The sequence below is a fragment of the Anser cygnoides genome, chromosome 13 (assembly GCF_040182565.1).
Source record: "Anser cygnoides isolate HZ-2024a breed goose chromosome 13, Taihu_goose_T2T_genome, whole genome shotgun sequence".
NCBI lineage: Eukaryota > Metazoa > Chordata > Aves > Anseriformes > Anatidae > Anser > Anser cygnoides.
In genome coordinates this window covers 6,994,644-7,020,887 of record NC_089885.1, presented here as the reverse complement: position 1 = coordinate 7,020,887, position 26,244 = coordinate 6,994,644, and the positions used below count along the sequence as shown (strand labels likewise).

General features: G+C 48.7%; 1 protein-coding gene across 4 annotated transcripts in view; it reads left to right on the top strand.

Annotated features, from left to right (window-relative positions):
* The first annotated feature begins 9,666 nt into the window (after positions 1-9,666).
* The window catches only part of LOC106037710 (H(+)/Cl(-) exchange transporter 5), a 50,430-nt gene continuing 33,852 nt past the window's right edge, over positions 9,667-26,244 (top strand). For 2 of the 4 annotated variants that reach the window (XM_067005098.1, XM_048080548.2), the window contains exons 1-2: positions 9,667-9,748; positions 13,439-13,824. Coding sequence is in view for 1 of the 4 variants with exons in the window: in XM_048080517.2 (XP_047936474.2) it covers positions 13,512-13,515 (4 nt within the window). In the remaining 3 variants the exon portion in view is untranslated. The remainder of the gene's footprint in view (positions 9,749-13,438; positions 13,825-26,244) is intronic. The other 2 variants (XM_048080577.2, XM_048080517.2) reach the window with 1 other exon arrangement.

Below are 26,244 nucleotides of genomic sequence, written 5' to 3'. Positions count from 1 at the left end.
GCTGTGTGTTTATTCCCAATACGTTCGGAAAGGTGAAGATGTCTGTGGGTAACACCGTGTACAGACACTGCTCTTAGCAGCTCCTGCTCACTAGGGGAGAGGCCCTGCTGATGCTTTCTTTGGGTTTTCCCCTACACAGAATTTTCCCCCACACAGAAGCTGCCCTTTGAGCAGCATGACGACTGGGAGGAACACAGGGAGAGGTTGGGGGGGGGGGGGAGGCTGCTTGCTTCAGCTGTTGATGCTGCCCTTCCTTCCCTGTGACGTCCTTGTGAAGCACGGACATGTGCAGCTCTGTTGCAATTGTCTGAGCAGGAAACGAGACAGATTTAGCTTCTCCCCTCACCCCTTGGTTTATGTGATACGCTGATGTTGAGGCTACTGGTCATGTAGTCAGTCAGCTTGGGTGCTAATTCTGTCCCAGAAGTCTGCTGACAAAACGCTGGTCCGGTGAACTCGAGCACTTGGGCAAGGAAGCAGCAGGGCTTCTGAGCTGTCTGAGCAGAGCCCGGCAAAGGGCAGGCTGCGCGTGGGACAAATTCTGACACCACTCTTCCCATGCTGTGTGACATGGCTGCAGAGCTGCCTCCCAGGATGGACCCCTGAGCCCTCAAAGGGCAGCTAAAGGGTGGGGGTGACAGCAGTGCTGTGGGGCTGGAGGTGGAGATGCTGCGTGACAGCGTTCCTGTGCTCCTGTCCTGGGGTGTGAAGCACCCTGCTCTGCAGCGAGACTCATCCCACATCAGAGGGGCCGGGGCAGCAGAAGCTGCCGAGATTGCTCATGTTGTCTACGTAGTGGGTGGCTGGTGATGGCAGTGCCCCTTGATGTCACTTGGGACGCTTTTTTTCCCCTCTGATTCATTGTGTGCAGGAGTTTCTCCCTTGCACTCTTACTCTGAGTGTGGTATTTATTCCACCCACGGTCCCATTTTCCCTGTGAGTATCACTCATGCGTTACGTGCACATGGGGGAAGGGTATTCTTAAAACCTTGCCCCCAACCTGGCTGATAGCATGGTCTCCCACCGGGTAGCCGTGGCGCTGGGTGCTCGGCTGGGGCACCCTGCGCTATGCGCTGCCATGGCCCCAGCTGCTGCTCGCTGGCTTCGCAATAGCGAGGCTGCTGCAAATGTTGCTAAGCGACTGCGTATGTAAATACTTTCAACCCCCAAAATTTGCTGCTCTGAATACACCCCTGCAGCAAAATAACACCGTGACGCACCAGAGGGGTTGTTTGTTGTGGGTGCGCCAGGAGAAGGGCTTGGTTGTTTCCTGGCCATCCAGCCCCCTGAGTCAGGTTGGCAGCCCGCGCTGTAAGGCTGAGCCAGCCCACGGCGGGCAGGGTCCTCTGCAGGGCTCAGGGTGCCTCCCGCACCCGTGGTGCTGTCAGGGCATACGGGGTGCTGGAGGAGCAGGGAACAGCCCGGGAGGCTGGAGCCTATGGCACGAGCAGGGAGAGATGGGCCCATGCTGGTGGGGAGAGGGGAGACCCCTCGTTGATCACACCGCGCAAATAGGGGCTGGCAGCACAGCCAAGTGCAAACTGGGGTTTCCTGGGGTGCTGGGAGTGTTCCAGCCCTCCTCGGTAAGGCCGGGGCACAGGAAGCAGAGGCAGGGAAAGTGAGCAGCAGCCCCCAGCCTGCAGTCTGGGAGGACACGCAGCCCTAGGCAGGGTGTCTGCAAGGCAGGCACCGCTTCCAGCCGTGTGTGTTCGCTACAGTGCGGTCTGCTGCCTCACGTTTTCTTAGAAGCAAGAATAGCGCATGCAGGGCTGACAAAGGACGGGAAGTGGCTAACCAGAGTCAAGGCAATCGCAGCCTCCTGCCTGCACCTTTTCCTACAAGCTCAGCTGCAACCATAGCCTTTTCAGAGAACGGAGTGTTTATTTACCTGTGGAACAGGCGCTGCTCTAGCAGCAGGTCTCATACGGTCTCTGGTCTCTTCACAGGTCTTTGAGTCCCTCCAGTTCCAGGCTGGGGGCATTTAGCTCCAGCCGCGACGCAAGATAACAGAGGAACAGTTCTGATGGCATCCTGGAGGCCCGAACAGCTATGTTGGGATGGAGGTGGAGGTTTAGAAGAGGTGGCCCATGGCCACACGTGGGCTGGCTGGCTACCAGCCACCTCCCTCCCTTGCAGCACAGAGGGCATCCAGAAACCTCCCTGGTGGCTACCACCACAGGAGCCACCTCCGGGCAGATATTGCCTGTGCCTCCTTGTGCTCACAGGCCCTCTCGCTTTTCCCATCCCTACCATCCACAGGAAGGTTTGTTGCATGGTGGCCTCCCTTGAGGTTTGAGGGGAGGAGGGCAGGCATGCAGATGTCAGGCCTTCTGTCTGTGTATGGAGGCTGATGGAGCAGGATGTACTTCCTCAGACCACCACAGCCTCGATGTTCCTTGATGAAGCTGTTCCCACACGGAGAGATCTCCCCCACCTCAGGGGAGGGTAAAAGGAGTTACCACTGTTCTTCAAAATAAATTACGGGTTAATGGACAGAATTTCCTTCTTTGCATGTAGCTAGCCCATGTCAGCCATGGGAAAGGAACATATGCTGAGGTATTTCTTCATGAAAACACCAAGGAGAAGATCTGCTGCTCTTGCTGGCCTTAAAACCAAGTAATGAGAGGGACCTCACTTGGATCTCACATGGACCTCAGTTTGGATCAGAAACTCAATATTCCACCAACATGTCTCCCTCATCCACGTATAACCAGAGCTCTCCAACCCTCTCCAGACTGCCTGTGGTCCTGCTCTGAGCCCCGCCAGCCCCAGCAGGTGCTCTCCCGTCCAGCAGCCAAGCGAGGATGTTTGCACAGTGCTGCCCAGGGCTGGGTGCACTTGCTGGCTTGGGGACTTGTGCACCACGCTGCGTTTCAGAGAGTAACCACATCCTTCGTGGGGAGGGAAGTATCTAGACCTCCAGACAGTTGGGCTGGCTATGGTGACTCAAGATGTTGTAACTATTTTGGGAGATAACTAACCCTAGGGATGATACCTGCTGCTTCCTCTCTTTTCTGACAAATCTTCTGGCATGTTTTGGGGGGATCTTTCCATGTTTATGGAAAAGGGAGATATGGGGCAGTTTCAGGTCCTGGTGTAAGAGCATATTTTTCAGCATGCTTTTTTTTTTATTTTCCTGGAGAGGTGCAGGAGGGCAGGAAGCAGATCTCCCTGTACTTCACATAATTCCCCTCCCAAAAGCACGGCTCATTGCTCTCCACCTCCCCAGCCCATCCTGTGATGTTTTTATGACATGAGTTTGTCTTTGCTGCCGCGAGGCCCCTGCCTTGCCCTCCCCTCCCTGCCTGTGGGCTGTTGTCCTTGGCCCTGGCTTCACCTGCAGGGAGCCACCATCCCTCACCGTGCCCGATCATCACAGCCAGATACAAGTTCCTGGGGTGCAAGTCAATTCTGAGGACCAAGGGAAGACTGGCATGGTGACCCTGCCCGCCTCCAGACATAATGAACCCAGCCATCTCTCTTTTAAAACATCAGTGGCCTTTGGCCACCCCAGACAGGGGTCACCCCTCTGTGTTAAATGGGGTGGCTTTGTCTCCTCCAGTGGGAACCTGCACCTAGGCAAGGGGGAAAATAAGAATAGGCTTTGACTGCTTCACCAGCTCCTCAGAAACAAGCTTCCTTCTCAGAAGTGAAAGGGGTGGTGTAGCCCAGAGACACTAGGCCATCATCTCTCTACTGGCCTCGACCACAACTTCCACCTCGGAGACAGCAGATTTTAGCAGTGATGCCGTGGAGGGATGTGAAACCACGGAGGGATCCAGTGAGGACATAGGAAACTAGGGACTTCACAGGTCGCCATTGTGCTGGAAATTCCCCAGAGCAGCCAGCCCAACTGCTAGAGGGAAAGGCACGAAGGAGGGAGGCTGGTTGGAGCAGAGCTGCAAGGAGAGCTGTAGTTCAGGCTGACCAGCTCAGATCTCCACTGCGAGCGAAGGGAACGTGGCTGCAGAACACAGCAAAGTGGCCCTTACAGGCAAGGCAAGAAGCTAGGGGCTTTAACAGCCATGGTGAGTTCAGGAACTTCCTACTTGCAAGGAAGAACAGGATGAATTTGGCAAAGCTGAAATGTGAGGTCTCTATCAAACACAAGGTGTTCAGAAAGCCAGTCTGAGCATGCTTCTCCTCAGTCACCTTGCAGCATCCTTTACAGCCGACCGAGGCGTTCCCAGCTACATCAGCCTTCAGTAGGATTTTTGCCAATGAACAGTGAATCTCTCCTGGGCCATATTTCGGGATGCTTTACAGCCTGTGAGCTGCATCCCTGCTCCAACCAGAGCCTGAAGGACTTTCCCTACGCGAACTCCTTCAGTGAACAACTTCATCCCCACAGTGAGCAGTGCAGTACTGTCTCCAGCGCCCGTCTGTACAGACTGCAGAGCAGTGATGTCTGTAGCAGGCTGGGGTCTGACTTCGTCCCCAGGGTATCCAAAGGCACAATACAGGCAGTGGCAGCCAGCACAGCATCCTGTCTCCTCACCTCCCTAGGTCACTTCCCTGGATTGTTCTGCTCTGCTAAGGACAAGGGTTGGCTGCTGGCCATCCCTGGAGACAAGGAATGGACAAGTGTCGCATGTCTCTTGGCCAGTGGAATTTCATTCAATGGCAAAGCTTACCTGTTGCATGGGACAATGGCACGGGAAGGTTATCCTGTCTCTCTTGGCTTTCTCCTGCCGCCCTTCCTCCTACTTCTTTGGGAGCTGCCCTCTGGCACTCCCTACCAACAGCAATGTCAACCAGCCCTGACCCAGGGGCAGGAGCCTGATTTCCACCCTTGCCAAAACCCTTTGTCTGACGTTGGAAAGACTGGCTCAGGTTAGGGCAAAATTGAGGGAGAACAGAACACAGCTGATCCATGCTCAGGCTCCCTGCTGGCTTAGATGACATTAACCTCACAATTAAACTAATTAAACTAATACCAGGATGATACAGCCCTGTGTCACCATCCCTCTGGCACCAAGCCTGCATTCAAGCCCACCAGCTAAACCTGCAAATTCTTTACCTCAGATTTTCTGCACTCAGAGGTGCGCAGCCTTTTCATACTATTTGCAGTGATCTTTGTATCTGAAATACCTTTTCTTTTGTAATTCTTTTAATTGGTTTTGTTAGTATGATGACCAGCCACGTGCTTCTTTCCCCACTGTATCACTTGAGTTTTCTTGTCCTGTCTGTCCTACCTCTATAGGATATGTTTAGAATTTAAAGTTCAACTCTTTTCACGTTTTGCTGTGAAGCTTGCTTTCTTTGGATGTGTTCCTTGACATCTTCTGTCTCCCAAATGTGCGCTGGCTGTCGGCAACTGGAAGATCAATGTTGAGTCAAATTGCTGATAGATGACACATACAAATATCACGTGGATAAAGCAGCAGGAGGTGCTGCAGCAGCCTCCCTGCAGCCTCGCATAGTACAGAGAACCTGCTCTTTCCTCTGTGTGGGTGGCTTGGACATGTCTAAGGGGTTCCTGCTCTGCCTGCATCACAGGGCCAACAGCTCTGTCCCTGAACAATGTCCTTGCAGAGACACTTAAGCAGCTGGTTGTTTCTCTCCTGAGGATTGTCTCCATTTCTCCCCACCACAGGGGATGTGTGCGGCTGAGCTCTGCATCAGACAGGCAGCAGCAGAAAGGCTGCTGTTCCGCAGGCAGCAGCGAGAGGCTGCGCCTCTCTCTGGGTGTGCTCTCCAGGTGGGATTCCAGATCGAGTGTGGCTCACAGCGTGGCAGGAATTTGTCCCAGTGCTGTGGACCAGGGTTTTGGACAGGGTGGATAGCGCAATGGCAGGTGAGGAAAAGGCACAAAATGATGCTGAGGAGCAAATCTTGCTTGCACGGGGGGTGTCAGGATGCTGGGTGCTCCTGGCCCTGCTCCTCACCTCCCTGTCAGCCCCAGCCAGCCACGTGTTTCCAGCTTCTGCTATTTCAGGGCTTCCTGTTTCCCTAAAACAAGTGTTTTCCCAGCACGCTGGGGACAAAACAGGCAACTGTGGGGCTGTCACTGCCTTCATATGATGGGTCTGACTTTCACATTCAGACAGAGGAATTTTTCTTCTGGTGAAGCTCTCAGGCAAGTAGCATAGAAAACAATGGACAGGAAAATGGGTTGAAGCTGCCTGCCTTTCCCTTCCCTGGCTCCTCGGTACATGTATTGTTTGTGCATGTCTGCATCTGTCTGTGAGTACCTCCAAATCTGGGTTTCTGTTACTGAAGTTTCCCCATTGAGCTGCCCAGACAGTCAGCACAGAATTGCTTCTCTCTGTCAAGAAGAGCGTGACACTGGCATCATGGAGCAGACCCCTCTCCATTCGTCCCTAGTTCCACACCCCTGCTCCTCTCTCCCAGAGACCATTGCTTTGCAGAAAGTCTATTTTCTGCTGAGGTTTCCAAGGTTCACCACCCTGTGCTATTTGTCTCTGGTTGTCCCAGGCCTTTTGCATACTAGGCAAGTGAAAAAAAACAAATTCTGATTTCCAGGGGGAATAAATGAGAAGTCTATTTAAAGGAAAAATCTCTTTTCCCACCTGGAAACACCCTGATGGGAGGTTTTCAGCCTGCCTCAGGACTCTTGTCGAGGAGTCTGCTGGCACACTGGGGGCAGGCAGTTGTGGGTGGGAGCTGTCCAAGAGGAGGGCAGCCAGCAGCAGGAGGAATGCCGAGCTGGCACCTGCTGGGGCTGTCAGTCCCATGGGAGCTCCACAAAGGGCTGCTCTCAGGAGCTCTGACAGCAAGGACCTCCTCCGTAGGCCACATGGATTTCCACAGGCCTGCGTCAGTAACTCAGAGAAGAAGTGAGAAGGGGATAAGAAAGAGACCAGGAGAGCAACCAGGGCAGGAGAGCCCTTCTCATGTGCTGGGCCTCTGGGCAGAGCACAGGTATGGCTGCCCTTGCCAAGCTGGCCATCTCTAGGGAGGGAGCTGTTGGCTGCCTGCTACTCCCCATCAGCCCCAGTGCACCGAGCACGGGTGGAAGAAGGTGGAAAGCCAAATCCAGCAGCCTCAGCTCCCTTGGAGGCAGCCAAGAACATGCACCAGGCCAGTGCATGTCTAAAGAGGAGAACACTGGGTGTACCACAACTTGCTCACACTGTGGGATAGCACAGGGATGTGGTGGGGCTGGCTGTGTCCAGTAGCACAGCCTGGAGTTGAGGCTAGAGGAGCTGGTGTTCATTTCCCACCACTAATCACTGGGGGAATCTGGCCAAGCTGTGTAATCACAGAAGATCAGAAAAATCCAGGGTTCATCCCTTCAGGATTTGTGGCAGGGTCTTCTTCTTTTAAAGGACTTTCACATACATGGCATGATGCCGATGCTATCTTGTATGGCAGTTGTTATGCTAAAACCAGTGTCTTTTCTCCCACATCCCTAAAACATGAGCATTGCCAGCCCCACCATGATATTCATCCTCTTTGCACCTCGCCTCCCACCCCCGCCTGGAGTGCCATGGGAGGCCTGAAGGTACCAGGACACCGGGCACTGGGTGGAAGCCTTTGAATAAGGGATGTAGGGTTTTTCACGTGCCATCAGATGAGAAGTGGCTGAGCAGACATTCCTCAGAGAAGCAAACACATCTGCTCTGTCCTGAGGACTCACCCCGAGGAGCTTCAGGAGACCCTCCAGCCACATGGACTTCTGTTCCTGGGACAAGTTTTTTGCTCCAATTACATCTGTGTCACTCTGCTGTGTCCTGAGCATGTCTTTATGCTGTTCTGGGATATCTCCCAGCGGGGATCAGCTGTGCTTCCAGGCCCAGAGAAGAAATCAGCTGGGTTTTAAGCCAGTCTCCATGGGAAGAGGATAAGAAGCCTCCAGGGGCTCAGGCCGTTTTCTGACTGTCCTGTGCTTCAGGGGAGATATGCAACGGGCTGTGACCTGCGGAGCAGCCAGACAGAATTAAAAGTTTCTCCGAGGGGACAGCAGGGAGTGCCAGCCAGGTGCTCGAGGCCGTTCAGAGACTCCGGGCTGCTCCTGGCTGCACCATTGCTGCCCTCTAGTGCTGCCAGCGTCTGTTCCCCTGCCTGGTCCCGGACAGACTGGCGTGACGGGTGAGGGACTGGGATGTGGGATCTGGTAGCCGGCTGCAGTAGGGGAGGCTGTTTAAAATCTGTATCGCAGGAGAATCTGGGGACTCTGCCTGGGAATGATTTGTACCAGGTGCTGGGTGCACGACACTTAACCCCCCCCAGCTGCTGCTCCAAAGAGCTTAGTGGTGTTAAGGCTGCCACCACACCGAGGGTGAGCGTGAGTGGCTGGGGGGGAATGTCTGTAAAACCTGCACGAAGATCATCAAGTCCAGCTTCTGGCTCCTCACAGGGCCACCCAAAAATCAGACCATATTTCTTAGAGCATTGTCCAAACAATTCTTGAAGTCTGGCAGGCTTGGTGCTGTGACCCCTTCTGTGGGGAGCCTGTTCCGATGCCTAAAAGGAAGGAGGAAGCAGAGGTTTGCTGGATGTAGGACATGCTGTGTGACAGCACTCATGACAGCTGCAGAGCATTCCACCAGAGTGGACAGCACAGCATCTGACATCCCAGTCTGAGACACGAGTCACTGCCTCAAAAAGCAACAGTCCTAAAACCCAACTATATCAGCTCATTAAAATTGTCTTTTCTCCTCCAGGCTTGTTCCCTTTGGAGACAGGAGCAAGGGGGAGTGACAGGAGACGGAGCCTTCCCTGGAGCCCCCCAGGGGCATGGGAGCTGCCAGCTCTGTGCTGCTGCTGCTGCTCTGCTCCAGAGGTGTCTAACACCTGCCCATTGGCAGGGTGTTAGCAGAGAGGCTGTTCCCCAAACCAGTGCCTCTGGTGATTCTGATCCAGGCTGCTGTCACTGTAGCAGTACATTGCATGCCTTCAGTTTGTTTCTTCCAGGCATCTCAAAACACTTTCCCAGCGTTCACGAGTTTGTCATTCTCTTCCTCTTCCTCAGCTTTTGGGAAACTGAGGCAGAGAAAAGTCATCTGTGCCACGCTGGGTTATACCTGTTCTACATCCCTGCTGCCTTGGCTGTCTGGCTTTTTCCTGGGCGCAGACGTGCTGCTGGGTGCAGAGCACAGGCTGGATCCTGTTCCTGATGGGGCCACAATGGTGACCTGACACCAAAAGAAACACTGAGACTGAGAGCCACCAAGCTCAGGGAGCTGGTGCCAAGGCACAAGTGGTCTGAGGGCCCCCTGAGCACACAAACCGCTAACACCATGTAAATATTTAGTGCGTTGATAGCGGGACGTTTAACTCAGCAGGCAGCTAAGTGCCACAAAGACGTTCATTCACTTCCCCCTCCCTGAGTGGGGAAACAACTAAAACATCAGCGTGTTACCAGCATTATTTTGCTCCTAAAGCCAAACCATGGCACATACCACCTATAAATATATTGTAACACGGAGCCAGCATTTATAAGGATGCATTCTCTAGCTGTAGGAAGGTGCCAGCCTAGGTCTTCAAGTCAAGAAGCTCCTCCGTGCCCCTCAGGCTCCTTTAAACGTGCTTGTCCCTGCTCCCTCCCACTGGGAAGTGCAGGAGGGGGCAGAGCGGGCGCTTATTTCTGGGGAGTTCTGACAAGATTTACCAACAAGAGACACCCGCCCGCGAGGTGCCGGCCCGGGCCCAAGATGGCGCCGCGGAGCGGGCCGGAACGGGCGGGACCGGAACGGGCAGGGCGGGCCGGGGGGCGGTGGAGCGGAGCGGGGCCGGGGCCGGGGCCGGGGCCGGGGCCGGGGCGGGGCTCGGCGGAGCGGAGGTGAGGGGCGGGGGTCGCGGCGCTGCCTGCGGGATGGGGACGGGGCAGGGCGGCGGCGTGAGCGCCCCGGGGCTGCCCCAGCCCCGCGTCCCCCCGTGGGTGCAGGCAGGGGCTGCGCCTGCCGCGGGCCGGCTGCTGGCTGGGGGGCGGGATGGAGTTGGGCCCTGTGGTGGCAACGGGGAGGTGAAGCCAGGTTCTGCCTTAACTTTAAGTGTTTCAAAATCCTCTTTATTCTTTTAAACTGAAAGGGCCTTTCTCCTGGAGCCGAACACGGGAAAAATCTCAGGGAGGTCGTCGGACAACACCCGGGCTGGGTTGCGCAGCGCGGTAGCTGTCAGGGCAGCAGTAGCGCCCGGGGGTGCGGGGGGCTGTTATGGCTCCCCCATTTCCTACCGGGAGGCAGGACCCGTGTCCCCTGCTCCCCGCCGGGCACCGGGCGGCTGCTGGAGGCTGTCGCGTTGTGCCCGTCGTGAGACCGGGCACGGTGTGTCAGGTGCGATGCGCTGATGGCAGGGAAGGCCTTGGAGCTGCGGTGGGCTGGCTGCGGCGTGCAGGGAGTCGTGCCCTTGTTGTTTGTGGCTTTGGTGGATTGGTTTTTCAGAGGTGAAGTGAGGAAATTGATGGTAAGATGGTGAAGGGTCTGGAGGGCAAAATGTATGAGGAGTGGCTGAGGTCCCTGGGTTTGTTCATCCCAGAGCAGAGCAGGCCGAGGGGAGGCCTCATGGCGGCCTGCAGCTCCCTCACGAGGGGAGCGGAGGGGCAGGCGCTGAGCTCTGCTCTCTGGGGACAGCGACAGGACCCGAGGGAACGGCATGGAGCTGGGACAGGGGAGGGTCAGGCTGGGTGTTAGGGAAAGGTTCTGCACCCAGAGGTGGTTGGGCACTGGGACAGGCTCCACAGGGCAGTGGTCACAGCACCGAGCTGCTGGAGTTCAAGAAGTGTTTGGACAACGCTCTCAGACACAGGGTCTGATTTTGGGATGGCCCTTTGGGGACCCAGGAGTTGGACTTCATGATCCTTGTGGGTCCCTTCCAGCTCAGATATTCTGTGGTCCTGTGAAATGAGAACTATTGCACTAGTTTTGGTGGAGGGCTTTAACAAGAAAGGATTTATAATGCTTCCTAAAGATTAGACTGTGGCTTTGTTTATTGCCCTCTAGGACATTGGTGTACAGGAATATTCTTTGAGCTGGCTTTTTTTTTTCCTCCTGTGTCTTTCTTGTGATCATTTTGGCGGTTTTGCAGAAGAATTATGGGTTTTAACACACCAATCCTTGAAGGTTACTCTCAAAACTTTTAGCTGGCTCCTGAAGCTCTTTGGTTGTTGGTGGAAGAACTGGAACGTGGGTTTGAACACTGGAGGAAGCTGATGGCGCTGCTGAGAGCCTTGTGTTTCTGTCCTTTCTAATGGTTGAAATGGTTTGCAAATGTAGTGCAGCTTGAAGACAGCAGTCTGCGTTTTGCTGTGTCTGCATTCCCATCATACTGAGGATGGCAGCGTGGACTTTAAGCTGCTTGGTACGAATATCTTTGCATCAGTAGGTAACACATTGCTGTGAAAAGCCATAGGAGTGGGCATGGTTTAGATTCACCTCCTGGCTGGCGTGGTCTAAGTGGCTGCATGCCACCTGCTGTAGCAGCCCAGCTGATGGGCATTCAGGCAGCTGTAGCCTCATCTTTCTGGTGATGCTCCTGGTATGTTGGAAATGGTTGCAGGATCACCCCTGCCTGGTTCTGGTGGCAGTTACAGTCGAGGTCTGCAGCTTTCTGCTGGGGATCAGAGAGAGCTCGGCTAGCCTGCCTGAGCTCATGGCAGCGCAGCTGGCTCTGGGTGGCCTTCGTGGTGGCTTGCGCGTGGCCCTGAAGCGAATGAAGGATGGCTGCTTGTTTTCTTCCTCTGGCTAAACGACTGCCATAGGAAACTGTAGGCAAGCCGGTATGCTGCTGGAGGAACAGTGGTATTTTGTGACTACAGTAGTTTGCACCTTGCAGCAGTGGTTTTTGGAAGTGGCAGGCTGTGATCTGCAAATAGATGCACTTCCCTCTAGAAGTGTTGTCAGCTGTGCAGTGCAGGAAAACCCTCCCTGCAAACTGGTGCTCTGTGGCAGAGATGCCTCTCCAAGCATCGAATAAACCCAAAGTCTCCTGCAGTGTCTTCCCAGTGAGGCAGAGCCGTGTGAGTCTCAAAACATGTATTTGAGACTCGGTGAGGATTGCTCAGAGCTAAGTGTGTAACCACGTGCTGTATCTTCTTACTCTGTTTTGACAAGGTGAAGTGGCTCACATGGGAGGCAAGATTGCCAGTCTTGTCACCAACAGTGGGAGTGAACAGCTAATAAATAATGAGGATGTGTTCGTGATGATTAGCCAGGCATGTTGGTAATAGTTCTCTCAGATCAGTGTGAGAAATTTTATCTCATTATGTGGAGGAGAGGGAGTTGGAGGAAGATTGCTAGGCTGTTGTTTTCTTGCCTTTTTTTTTTTATCTGCTAAGAAATAAAACTGCTCAAGGTAAGCTCAAAAGGACATGTGTTATCCAAAGTGCTGGTCTTAGCAGTGATGATGACGTAGGAATCCTTCAGGCTAGTGCTTGTCTCAGGTGACCTGAAGCGTGGGGTAGGTGTCAGCAGGGAGGAGCAGCTAGCGCCCTGGGATCAGGGCATCTGGCAGCAGTGCCTAAGCAGCTGGAGGATCCTGCTGCATTTGCTAAGGGCACGCAGCATGGTCCACGCTAGCCTTTTGCCAGCCTGCAGTCAGTATCGAGGTCCCGCTGTTCTTTGCTCTGAAGTGCTCGGTCATGTGAGATGTTGGGGTAGGCTGCAGAGGGGAAGGATCCAAAGCATCGTAGTTCTAGCTCGCTGCCTGCGTTGGGTGGGATGAAGGAGGGATACTTCCCTCCCTCCTCTCCTCCGCTGTGATTTCTTGGTGCTGAACCTCTCATCGGGCTGCATCAGTCTAAAACTTCATTCTCAATAGTAAGGTGGAAAGGCAGGTTTAAACTAAAATAGCGTGAGAATGACTTCCCTCAGCAGTGTTTAGCCATCTGCTAGGTCAGGCTTTATATCCAGTCCATTGCTCAGGCTTGGGTTCTTTCCAGAAGAAATGTGAATCTCGTCAGTTTGTAAGGAGAGTGTTTAGGGAGTCTGTACTCCTTACTCCTTGGGAAAACAGTGTTATCTGCTGAACTCCTATAAATGTTTTAGAAACTGCTACTGGAAATGAAAATTCTCTCTTTCATTGTCACATTGTGTTCCAGGTTCAAACATACGAAGTTTTCAAAATATAGTTAAAAGCTAAGAGCTGATTTTTAAGTCTGTCGATTTACCTGCCCCACCGCGTGACCTCTCTTTCCGGTACGGGCTTAATGCTTATGTCAGCTAACATTAAATTGGTCTTCTCTAGTCCGTACTGCGCCAGTGCTAGAAATGGAGGTAAGAAGCAGGAGCTCTTGACAAAGCTGACAGGAGGAAACTAAGAGAAATACGAAATGGGAAAATTCATCAATTCCCTTTGCAAGTGCAGTGATGTTCTTGATGAGAATTGGCACAACTTCAGTAGGGGCCTTCCCTTTTACTGCTGCGTAGCTCTGAATCATAGAACTGACATTTACTGCTGACAGTTCATCATCTAGTAAAGGCTGGGTGTCCCACCAGTGTCTACGCGCCTGAGCAAGTTACTTTTTCTTTTCCAGCTTACGGTTCCAAGAAGCATCAGAGTGAAGGAAGGAGTAACTGAGCCTTGGGAGAAGATACTGAAGCTGTTTGATGGGTAAATGTTCCTCTCCTAATTTCGGTTCACCTCTCCTGGGGATGTATGCTGATGCTCAGAATGGAAACCTTGGAGTGATTGTTGGACTGAACAGCTTGCTGTGATGTGGACTTTCCAGCAGATATTTACAGAGGACAGTGGTCTGTAGCCCAAGAACAGAGTGCTGCTTAGCACTAGAGAAGAACACCCTCTTTTCATTTTTTTTCTGATTCTGCTGGAAGAGCAAATGATCGCAGGTGGCTTCCCTCTTGATTTGTTTGGGTGCTTGAAGAAAAATCCTGTCTGAGGAGGCGTCCAGGAATAGACAGGGTGAGAAATCTGTCAGCCAGAATTTGGCAGTCTTTTAATACAATACGTGTAACCAGCTTCTGGATGTTGTTAGCTTTAGTTTGTCAGAGTTTTAAAGCCTTCATTAATCTTGAAACTTGTTCCTCAAATTTCTTTGTAAGCGGAATGAAATAAAGTATTTAATTTTTCGTACTTGTGCAAAGCAGGTGTTTGTAAAATGCTAATAGTCAGCAGAATTTCCTAATTTTCAAGATGCTTCGTGTTCAGTTCTGCTGTTAGCCAAACTGGTCTCCTGACCTAGCAGACAGAGTAGGGATGTGGGGCTGGACTGCGAATGCTGGTGCGTGGCTGGCAGCAGGGATACGTGGCTGGAATATTTCACTGTAACTTTTTTTTTTCCATTTCTTCACAGAAGAACTTGAAAACTACAGGACTTCTGTTGTTGTTGTTTAAATACCATTTGAACAATAGTGATATGAAATAGATAATTATTTTTAATTGTGATGCAGCAGGCTAATCAATTTCTTGGCTGCCAGAACTGCCTGCTGAACCGCCCCTTTCTAAAATAGTCTCCTGTCCTCTGCATGGTGATAGGTGACGTTTTTTGGTATAAGACCTTAAAACAGGTTGCACTAAAATATATTTGAGCTTTGGATTTGTCTTTTTTTAGTTGGTATTTTTTGTTTGTTTTGGTGTTTTTGTTTTTGTTTTGGTTTTATTTTGGTGTGTCCAGGATATTGTGGAAAACTGTTGTTCTCTGTTAACTCCAAAAGCTGAAATGGATTGGGAGGAACATCTGACACCAAATGTGTTTGTTTTTTTATGTAGTTGCATTGCACCTTCTCCGCCCTTCATATACCATACACACTTGAAAACATAATAGCAAATTTCCTGCAGTCTTTCTGTGGATTTTGTGAGTCGTGAACTCAAGCTGCCAGGGAGCTCTGCCTGCACCAGGCGTTGTGTGGGGCAGCAGGAGGGCGCTCAGCGCTGTGTCCCTGAGCCAGGCAGCAGCTCTGCAGTGGGGCAGTGGCAGGTGGCTTTGTTCTTGTGGAGGGTCACCTGCTCTTAGGGAGCTTGGAAACACCTTTCACATCACGTAGGCTTGTACTACTACAGTATAGGTTGGCGTAGGAATTTTAAGCGCAGGTGATATATTTATTGACCTCAGAATGGTTTTGTAAATGACTGTCTATTTTCAAGCATGTGTCTGTGCTTTGGTGGTGGCATTCTCCCCTCTGATCTAGGTGCTTTCTTCAGCTCTGTGGGTACTTAAGGCTGACCTGTTTCTTCTGCGCTTTTGCCCTGTATCCCCCCTGTGCTCCTCAGCCCCAATGCCTGTATTATCTCTTTCCTTCTGATGTGTTCCCTAGTTTTCTTGCTCCATCGTTGTTGCTGGAGTTATATGGAAGGCAACACCTGTATCAAGTGGTATACAGTCACTGGTGAAAGATGGCAAACCCACCCCCCTCAAATTCATCATCTTTACAATTTTTATATAGGGATACAGCTGATCCATAGGACATGACAAACACCCAGTGTACCTGGGCCTTCGCTTTCATGGCCTTTGTGGGCAGCTTCATTCAGGTGTTCTGGAAAAATTGAAGTGAATGAAGTCTAATGGTGTGGGGAGCCTCTTCGGTAAGGAGCTGCCTCTTAGGCTGTGCTTGCAGGCTGCATTCCAAACTGAGTGCTAACAAGGAAAGAACTGAGGCTGGCTGATGTTGCCATCAGGCTGGCCCTAAACCAATCCAGCTGGTTTGTCCATGACTTTGAATTCAGGTCGCAGTCCCTGACTGCAAAATTTGACATCAGGTGTGTGAGTTTGAATATTTATATATTTTTTCCATCACGTTTTTAATTATTCATGCTGATATAACAACTTACTCTTTTGATTATGCAGCACGGTTTCATTTGTACTTGTTTCTGAAGCACTGCAAACCCTGGTTTTGGAAGATCGTTTTCTGAATGAGTCCCTTGAGAATGGAGGTACATGGAGACCACCCATCTCCTAAATGTAGTTTGAACAGCGTTCAAAGGCGAAACAGATGAGTGAGCTTCCACAGGGCCCTTGGGGAGCCTGCTGCGTGGTACAGACTAGACGCAGTGGTTAAGGTAACTGTGATGATGAGAAGCTGTAAAGTACGTGATTTAGCGTTCTGTAGCTTTGTATGCCCATTACTGTTTAAGCTGCCGAAGTTTGTTTAGTACTTGCAGTTTCAGGCAAATGCTTGGATACTGTGAAGTGGTGTTAAAAGACCTTAACTATTATTCAAGGGCCTGTTGTGGTGACGCTGGTAGTATTATCTCATAGTTGTTGTTTTTCTGTGTAGCTGAGTCTTGCAAGATGCCTGTCCCTGCATGCTTAACCATGTGAAACCACCAAGGATTTCCTCAACAGCGAAGAGACTGTATGCAGAGAAGGTGGCTTTTGCAGCACCCTGTTGTTATCTGGAGAAGACGTAGCTGCAGAGTAGGGCAAAATCTCCTGTAGTTCTCCAGCACAGAGCTGTCTTCCATGGAAGCTGCCTGTGTCTCTGTATGGCTCTTTTGCGACTGAACTCAGGCAATTAATTGAACCTTTGATTTGTTTGTGTACTGGGTGTGTTTGTATTTTTTCAGAAGGAGAACACTGTAGGCATGTTTGGGTAAAACAGTTATGGGTGACAAGGATACCCAAATAAGCACTTTGGTTGGATAGAGGCAACCTGTGAGGGATTGAGGTGGGGAGGCAGCTGAAGAGAAAGGAGTTCGTACGTTCCTTCATTCCGTCCGTTATTTCTGTCTTGATAGTCCTCTTGCTTCTTCACGGGCTTTTTATTTAAGCAGAAAATTCTCAAGAAATTATAGTACTATCTACTAGTCCTAAGATCTACAGAGGATACATAAAGTTGCCTTTTTTAATAACATATGCTACAATATCACTTTAAATAAAAAGGTATACTGCAGTGGTGAGTGGCAATCCATTTATGCTATCCTTCGAGAAGGAGAAGATATGGTTCAAAAGAACCATATCCATAAAGGGCAAGTCATTTGTGTGTTTGTGTAGTGTCCAAGTTCTCTAAAGTGCTTTATAACAATAAATTGAATGGTTACTGGTGAAATGTATGTGCATTTAGATTTTCCAGGACATCTTGTAGCAAACAACATGGTAGGTATTCAGCAAATATTACATGGAGATCAGAAACCCTTGTGTTGACTGTGCTATCTGTCACGGGTAAGGAAAGTATTCCATCACCAGCCTGGTTCTAGGAAATGTTAGACTGCTAGATAAATGGGCTTCCTGAGAAACTTGCTGGAAATCGAGTAGAGGGTTAGGCTGCCTACTTCTGTGTCCTTAGCTGCGTTACTCTTTAGAGAAATATAACTTTTCTCAAAGGGGATATGGCAATCTCCTCATATTTTGAGGGAGCTGGAGTTCTGGGTAGCTACAAAATGTTTGTACGCTGAAATGTTTTATCTCCTTATGCTACCTGGCAGCTGCCTTCTGTTGCTGGAGAGTGGAAAGGGAACTGTTGAATGTGCATTCTTCTTTTGCAGGGGACCAAAATGCCTGTAGAAATTTGGTGAGTCCTGACAGCTGCTTAGATATTTGAGTCAGTGAGTTAGCCTTTGGCTACCCTGTCGTTTGTGTGCCAGCTTGTTCTGGTTCAGTGAAATGGGTTTCAAAACTGTAGAATTACAATTTGCTAGACATCTAGTGACTGCAAAAGAAAAAAGTGCATATAGTTTGGATTAAATAGTCAGTCTGAGGAAGTGTCTATGAGCAGAATGAGATCCATTGCTTTGAGAAAAATCTATAAAATCAGCGGCATGGTGTGCGCGGAGAAGCTCAGGTGTATTTCATGGAGAGGGAGATGCTTGGAAGGTAACTTGTGTATACAACACTCAGGGCTTGGCTACTTAATAGTATTCAGTATGTGCCAGGTGCAATTTTCGGTGCAATTTGGTAACATTTCTTTGAATCACTAACCACAACCTCCCTAGGGAAATTTAAGAGTAGTTCTCTTCAGTGTTCTGGTTCTCCTCCTATGACCTGCTTACAATTGCAAAGGGAAGTTAAGTATTGTTTTCTCAATGAGAATTTTGTGCAAACTGGGTGCTTTATGTTTTCTTTGTGCCTCTGAAAATTCCCTCTTAAGTCTGTTGTAGTTTATATTTCAGTAATTCGAGCTTTTTCTATATTGTCAAGCAAAGAGAAAAGCGGTCTCCCCAGAATACATATTACTTGACACCACTTTGTGCTGTTTGAATTTAAGGGTGTGCTGTGAAATGTCTCATAAAAGCCAACGTAAAAGGTAAAGGTAAGCTGCTGGAAGAAATACACTACTCATCGCTTAACAAAAGTATGGAATGACTGTTTTCCAGCTGAACCTTTATGCAAGCTCGAAACAAAAGTGGACTATAAAACGTAATTGGAAATTTTTGTTCAAATTGTACCATTGTAACCACGATGGTCCTTATAAAAATAATTTTAAAAGGTGGTGTTTTAAGCAGACATAATATTTTATCAGTGGTTATTTGGCTTTTTTGTCTGACAAAGTTTTGAGCATCAGCTGTTTTCATCAGATCTGGAAGACTTCAGCTCTGTAACGTCAAATTCTTGTCCTTTTTGAATTCCAGTAAAATAACTAAATGCAACGGATACGGAAATAATGGGATGATTACACTGTTGTAAGTCACATACTCAAAAGAAAAGATCCTCCGTCGTCGTGTTGGTTGCACAACTAGTGATTATGGTACCAATAGTGTGACCATGAGGAGGTTTGTGTTTAACCTGAAAAGTGAATTTACAAAGCATTAGGTTTGTGGCTCCAGTAACTTCTTTTAGTCAGGAAGTAAAAGTTTATCTGCGTCTCTAATAAATTAACTGATTTTTCTTGTTTACCCTACTCGTGTAAACAGGAGAGGACCAGTATTTAAAAATGCTGCTGCCTGGCACATCGTGGGTTTTTGTGGTATAGAATGGTCTTGCGTGGTGCGTGGCACAGAGAAGCTAAGGTGTAGGGGCTGTGACTGCTGTGGTTGAATGGTAGATGGTAATTTGATACAGGCTAAAGCTGAGTTGACCGACAGGGACGTGCCTTTTAGAGCTGCCACAAGCCCTGGCACCCGTGGGTGCAGCCTAGAGCACACCCAGCTACAAGCTCAAACTTACTGCACTGCGCTGGACTGAAAAATGGATGCTGGACTGACCGCAGGGGCTGGTGCCTCCTGATGCTTGGGGGGAGAGGATGGAGGGAGGTGCTGCAGCCTTCGGGCGTGCGAATGCATTCAGTGCCACGGATCTTGGACCCCTTGGCTCACCTCTACTTTTCCTAGGTGTGAAATTTGGCTGTAGCTACTTCAGCACAGTGCTATGGCGATCTTACGTTGGAAATAGTTGCCGAGGAAAGGGGAAGAAGCCTACCTTGCTAATGAAAACAGGCCTGTAGGGTGGTTCTGCTTCCTCGAGCTCTCCTAGTAAAGGATTTGGCTGCGAGGACAGCTTTGGTTGTGATCCAGTTAAACTAGAGATTTTGGCAGGAGCTGACTTCAGAGTCATTATCCAAGATTTTGATGTTTTCAGGATGAAAAGCGTGTCTGATCTTAATGCTGTCCTTGTGATGAAAAACGTGTGCTTAGTCTGGCTGTGTCATTTTAGGATCATGCTCTTCTGATTTGCATTGGGAAGGCTAGATAAATTCAAGGAAATCTGATTGCATGTTCTTGAAGGTTTGCTAACTTGAGGATGGCCTGTAGATACTTTTTAATCATCACTTAGCTACACGGTTATGTTTTAAAAGCAAGACTGTAGCTTGGTTGATGCTGCTACGCAGACATCTGATAATTTACCTGTTCTAGCATCCTGGATTTCCAAAGTGGGCAGTAGTGGCAGAGAAGCTGTCGATTCCGTGTTTCAGTATGGGAACTGTTGTAAGTAACTGAATTTGGTCTAGAAAATACAGAAATCTTTACCAAAAAAAAGTTTGTGTGTGTGTGTGCCCACCCTGCCCCCCCAACAGTCTGCTGCATAGCACAGTTACAAACTGCCTGTAAATTTAGGGTGACCTGTTTACTGAAACGCACGGTGTTTCATAAACGTATGAGGAAGACTTTTGGGTCACAATTTATTCAACTGAAGGGCAGAAAGATGTGTGAGGACCTGTAACTTGTTTTCTTGGAAACCAAACACTTTTTCCTCTGGTCGCTCCCTTAAAGGACTTCTTTTCACAAATACACGTACAGGTCACTTGCTAATGTTCGGCGTGTATCTTCCTGGGGATGTCTGAAGGAAGACCAATTAATTGATCCTCTCTTCGCTTTGCTTTACACCACCTCCTTTAGTCAGAGAAAGCAAGGGCATCCTTACTGCTAGGTGGATATAAAACTTCCACCGATAGGTTTGAAGTGGGAGTACAACAGACTGCCCTTCCAGATGCGAGCAAAGGATGGTTTTGTGCATCTTCAGGCAAGAAAATCTGTCCTAGGAAAGAAAATTGTGCAAAGATGGACTGTCTGGAACTAAAAGTTATTCTCACATGCTGCCCAGCCCTGCTCCAGAGTAACTGGTGGTCTCCCTTTAGAAGAGCCCAGCAGAAACCCTTGGAACTCTCTTCATCCTGGGACTTAGGGCAAATGAGCAAAGGGCAAGCAGCATCGAAGGGAAAGGCTTTGACGTTATGCAGCGAAGTGTAAGCGATACACGTGTGTTGGTCACTGCCCAACACTGCAACGTGTACACTCACAAACTTTAATGTGAGTTGAACATGTTGCCTTTCCTAAAGTCGCTTGGTGCTTGAAGAGGGACTTTTCATGTCTGCTTGTAATTTCACATGAGAGAGAAACATATATTTTTTTTCAAACACAAAAATCTGCTTTCAAGCCTCAAAATGCCCCTTCTCTCAACTTTCTCATATTGGCCAGATTTGGCCTCCCGAATTCCATGTAGAGTTGATCTGTCAGTTGTCTAATCTTGGTGGGGAAAACCTTTAAATGCTTAATTTGTTCTCTGAAATGGGATAGTCTTAAAGATTCAGCATCTCCCACAATTCAGCAGAAGCATGGGGTTTTTCTTGTTCGTGGTGACCCAGGCTTTACCTTCGGCATTAGCAGCCCCTTGTATTTCCATAAGTGTATAGAGGAAAGGATGGGTGGTGGTCTCTCTGCTGGAAAATGGAAAACTTTTATCTCAAATTTGAAGGCTGAAACTTCATCTTGTATTCATCTGTGACGTGTTACGGTTAAAACAGCCCACAGAAATCAGAAGACAGTGTTCTGAGCCACGTCTTGACAAAACCCTACCCTGCAGTAGGTTCTGCAGCAGGAAGGGCAGCATGCTCATGGCGTGTGTGCAGAATTGCAACCTGTTTTGCTCACGCAAGGGGCCGTGGTTATGCTGAAAATAAGAAAGGTACAGGATAGCCATGCCAATATGTGGTGATTCTCGTCTTTTTTACTGTGTTAACCTTAGAGCACATGTGTAAGACTATGCTGTTGCATTCCTACAGATTTGTTTAGCTTGTGGCTTTAAGATGAAAATGGAGATTATAAAAAGCTTAGAAAGAAAAAAAAAACAGTGAAAACAAGGCAGTCTGATTTGCATCTTGGCATTTGTTGTGTTTCTGTACAATGAAGCGTCCTACAAAAATAGGAGTTCCTGGAGAAGAGCACTGAAAGGTCTGTGATCATGGTAAATCTGCTGGTCAGACTGCTTTGATTTGGACCCACGTGCTCATGATGACCTGTTATGTTTTTGACCAGACAGCTGAGGAATATGAAGTTGTGCTGGAGGTGCCATTCCTGGAGAACGACACCTGAAAATTTATTGTCTCTGGAGTTGTTGGGCACTCGTGCCTTCCTGTAATGAGCATAGGGAAGAGAAGCAAGAAGAGGAGAAAAAGCAAAGCTGTTAGAGAAAGCTAGGAGACAAAACAGGAAGCTAGCCTGGGCCCAGGAGCTGTCACGGGCCCGTAGTTAGTGTCACAAGACAGCAGCCAATTAAACAGTCTTTTGGAAATGTGAATGGTAATTGTGTAGCAGGGCCTGGGCTGGCTTTGCTGTGGGTTTTATCTCCTGAATCACTTCCTGGCAGAGAAGCTGGGCGGATTGCAATGCAGAGCATGTGGATTGGAAGCAGAAGTGCCTGGTCTGGGAGGAGATGTAAGCAGCGCTTAACTTCGGAAACAGAAGTGGGTATTGTGAAATCTAAGGTGCAGTCTGTATCTCCAATAGGCAGGTTATCTGAGCTGTCACAGGGGTTTGTTCTGGATGAAACAGGAAGAAATCCCACCCTCTGAGAAAAGAGCATAGCAGTTCGGAGTGGAGTCAGGGTCTGCCGACCTGTGTTCATCTTCTCACAGCCTTCCTCAGGTAGCTCCTTGTGCGGCAGGCTTGCCTTGCTCTGCACCTCCGGCTGTTTGCATCCGTGGGTGTGTGTAGCTATCGCAGCCTGCAGGGACCCAGTTCAGAGGCACGGCTAACGAGAAAAAATGGCAATGTCAACTGAGAGGGGATCTTATTAATATTTATAGCTACCTTAAGTGTGGGAGACAGAGGGATTTGACCAACCTCTTTTCAGTGGTTTGTGGGGACAGGACAAGGGGCAATGGCCACAAGATGGAGCACAGGAAGTTCTGCACCAACATGAGAAAGAACTTTGTCACGGTGAGGGTGAGGGAGCACTGGGACAGGCTGCCCAGGGAGGTTGTGGGGTCTCCTTCTCTGGAGATATTCAAGGCCTGTCTGGACACCTACCTGGGCAGCCTGCTCTAGGGAACCTGCTTTGGCAGGGGGGTTGGACCCGGTGATCTCTCGAGGTCCCTCCCAACCCCTACAGTTCTGTGGTTCTGTGATCAACAAAAATGTTTAAATGGAAATTTACAGCTTTATCAGTGGGAGATTCAAAGCTGTGTTTGCTCTATCAATAATTATGAGGAAGAGCCATTTCTCAGCTTTTAGGAAGTGGTGCAAGGTGATGTAACATACTGAAAAGAAGCTATCTGTTGGAAATGTAATCCACTTGTAGAACTGCTTCTGAATTCACACCAGGTGGGAAAGCCCTAAAGGCAAGAAAGGCTCTGTGTGGGTTAGGGAGCTAATGTAGCCTTGTCAAAGGCTGTTTAGAAACCTGTTTTCTGCAGAATTTGTAGGAAACTTGAATATTGTTTACAGATCGGTGGCCAGTGTTGGTTAGTTCTTTTACTTCCCGTGCTGTCTTCACTTTTGTTCATAAAAACTTGCTGAGAACTCCTCTTTGAACAAGAGCTTATCCTGTTGCTGCCTTACAGCATCTTATGAAATTTGTAATACGAATTTGCCACCTGTCAGAACAGGACCTGGTAACCAGAGGTGATTTAGCTGCCTAAAGCTTAGTGATCCCAATTCAATTTTGAACAGACTTATTGAGTTAAATGTGACTTGGCAACGTTATAGCACAATTCCTTAAAACTGTACCTAGCGTGATTAATATTTCAAAGAGCTTGAGAGTGTACAGGAAGAGGGAGGGACAACGAGGTTTCCTGGATAGGCCAATTGATGCAGCAGATAACTGGGAGGAAGTAGTAAAGAAAATATATTACTAGTAATGAGTTATGATTTACTGTTGTTACCAGTGGCAGCTGAGCTGAACTTGTATGAAACAATGCTTTGTTTTGTTTTTCCCAGTCATTTTTGGAGGACTGACCCTGGTCTTGCTTTGGGTTGGAAGCGGAATGCCTCTGGTTCCATCCGTGTGCCTGGAAGCATCGCACGGCCAAAGCCGCTGGTCCCAGCTGCCACTTGCTTTGAATCATACCTGAGGTTAGCAGCTGTGCTGGTGTAGGAGCTCCCAGTGCCTTTACATGTTTTTGTTGTTTTTTTTAAACACTAAAAAAAAAACCACAAAAACCTCCAAGTGCTTTTTTAGGATGGGGACTATGAACACAGCAGTCTGCTTCTAGAAGTGATTTTATCATCCACTGTTTTTAGTGAAACACTGCAGAGCGAGTTACCCCCAGTACTCGTCTGGATGCACAGTTCCCTTTCATGCAAGTAGTTCAGAACCAGCTTCTTCCAGGCCTGTGTGTTTTGCCTGTTTCAGCTGATGGAGACAGTGATGCAGATAATGATTTAGCTAAAACTACAGAGTTGTTCTGTGAGGTTTGCGCTGCCTTGTCTCTTTCATGTCTTTTTCCCTATTGGTACTGAAAGGTGTAATGGCAGACTTTGTACAGTTGTATGCACTTTCCCCAGAGCCGTAATGAAAGAAACGTGTACCTGAAGCATTTGGTTTCTGGAGATGACCCTTGGCAGGGGATTTTACCATCCCTGTGCTTCTTTTTTCCATCTCTTGCCTTTTTTTTTTTTTTTATGGAGCCTGTAAGGTCTGTGAGTCTCTGTGGTAGTGGGTGGTCAAACTGGCTGATGTGCTGTAGAGGCATGAACAAGGCAGGACACTTTGTGGATATCCTTTGTCTTTGTTTTCCCATCAGAAAGACAGATGCTTCCATAGTGCCTATCCTCCTCTTACCAAGTGCGTGGTGAATAATAGCAGTAAGCACATTCTTACCTGGATTATTTATTTTTTTAAATGTGCTCATACCCAGGGATTAGGAAGGAGCAGCATGCACAATGTTTATGCTTATGAAGATTGTGAAAACTTTTCTTTGAAATACCAGTTTTATAAGGTTTTATGATGCCTTTATCAAGATACATGCCTTTTAGGTACTGATGGGAAAAAGTATTTGTAAATTAGTTTAAAAGTTGGATTGTGGGACAACTCTGCACTTCCTTGATTGTGATCTGACTAAAGAGGTGTTTATCTTCACATGACATACCACTGTGCTCTCCTTTGATCCACTGGAAATAAGTAGAGGTTTCTTCAGACCTAGGACATGAACAGTTGAAATCTGTAAAAACTTCTTGCGTTGTAGATGTTACGTGTTTTCATGGTTTATTATGTGAAAAACACCAGGAGAGGTCTTCGGCTTCTTGTGTTCCTCTTCCATGAAAACTAACGCACGCACACACTATCCAACCCTGATCTCTTCACTTGAACAAAGTCAAGAAGCTTTCCTGCAAACTCACCCTGTCGGTATGTTCTGCTTCCATTCATTCTTCTGACTTGCTCTGAATACCTCTGACAAGAGCTGTGCAAATTCGATTCAATTTCTTATTTCTAGAAAATCCCTTTTATGCAAAGCATGTACTGCAGTAAGCCATTTTTTTAATCAATTTTGGATAGTTGTGGGGGATTTTTAATCTAGTAAATGAAATACTGAGACATCTCAATTTTTGGAGGTTATCTGACAATTATATATGATTGTTAACACTCGCAGAAACGAGTCACTCTGAAGGAAAGTATAGCTGCTCATGAGCTGGATGAAATCAGCTGTGACTGATGTTTGCCTCCAATTGAGTTTTCCACTGTACTGGGCTGCGTGATGTAAGTGAAATGATGACTTATTCGAGATGAGGTGAGAGTAATGCAGGCTTAAAGACATCACGTTTAAGTCTCTGTATGGCTGTCAGTAAGCAAGCATACGTGGATGGCAATCAGTCTGTTAACATGCTGCGTGTATCAGCCCAACTCACACAAGCGTCCAGGAAACCTGAAACGTTGCAGGGTTTGTGTGCTGCTTTCTGTGTAGCGTTACCTGGTAAAACATGACAACGTTATCTCACTATGACTATGGCAGATCCTAGCATAGAATATTCTGTTGTGATTTACCGCTCATCTCCTTGGGGCTTGTAGGATTACGTTTAAAATAAACAAAGGAACCCCATATAAACGCTAAACCTCTAAGTGTTTGTATGTAGGTTGTGTTGGGAGGCTTCCCAGCTTCTTTAAAGCAGCCGAGTGTTTCAGCCCAGTCTGGCTGTACAGCAGTTCTTTGCCGTTGTTCAAACAGCAGCTGAGGGAGCGACCGAGCAGGGTTGTGGAAAACGTGCGATGGGGCTTTGAGGGGAGGAGTGGAGCTGCAGCCCTCCAGCCAAATCCACCCTGCGCGTTGTCAGCGAGCACAGGAGGGGCAGGGGCAGCCTCCTCCTCGCCTCGTCTCTGTGCTGTGGCTGTGAGAAGCCCCAGAGCCCTTTCACCACCTCACGTGAGCAAAGTGTACTAATGCGTGAGGAAGAAGCGGTTGTCTGCTCTTCAGAATAGAAACAGGCGGCCAGACAGCAAGAATGTAAGCATATGGTCATACAAGCATTTATTTGTCAATGTTTAAAATTGCAATAACAAAAGGCACGTTGATAATCTTAACTGAGCCATTAAACCCTTCTGCTGAATGATTTATGCACTGCTTGGGAAATTGAGGCATTGCTAATAACATGGTTTACGTTTTGAAAGAACATTGCATTTTTCCCTGAAGATTTTTGTACGTCACATTCTGCACCCGAAGGGAGCCAAAACGTGGCTTAAAAAATCCCGTTGGTTTTCAGCTCACCCGTTGGTCACTTCGTGTGCCTTTCGTGTATCAC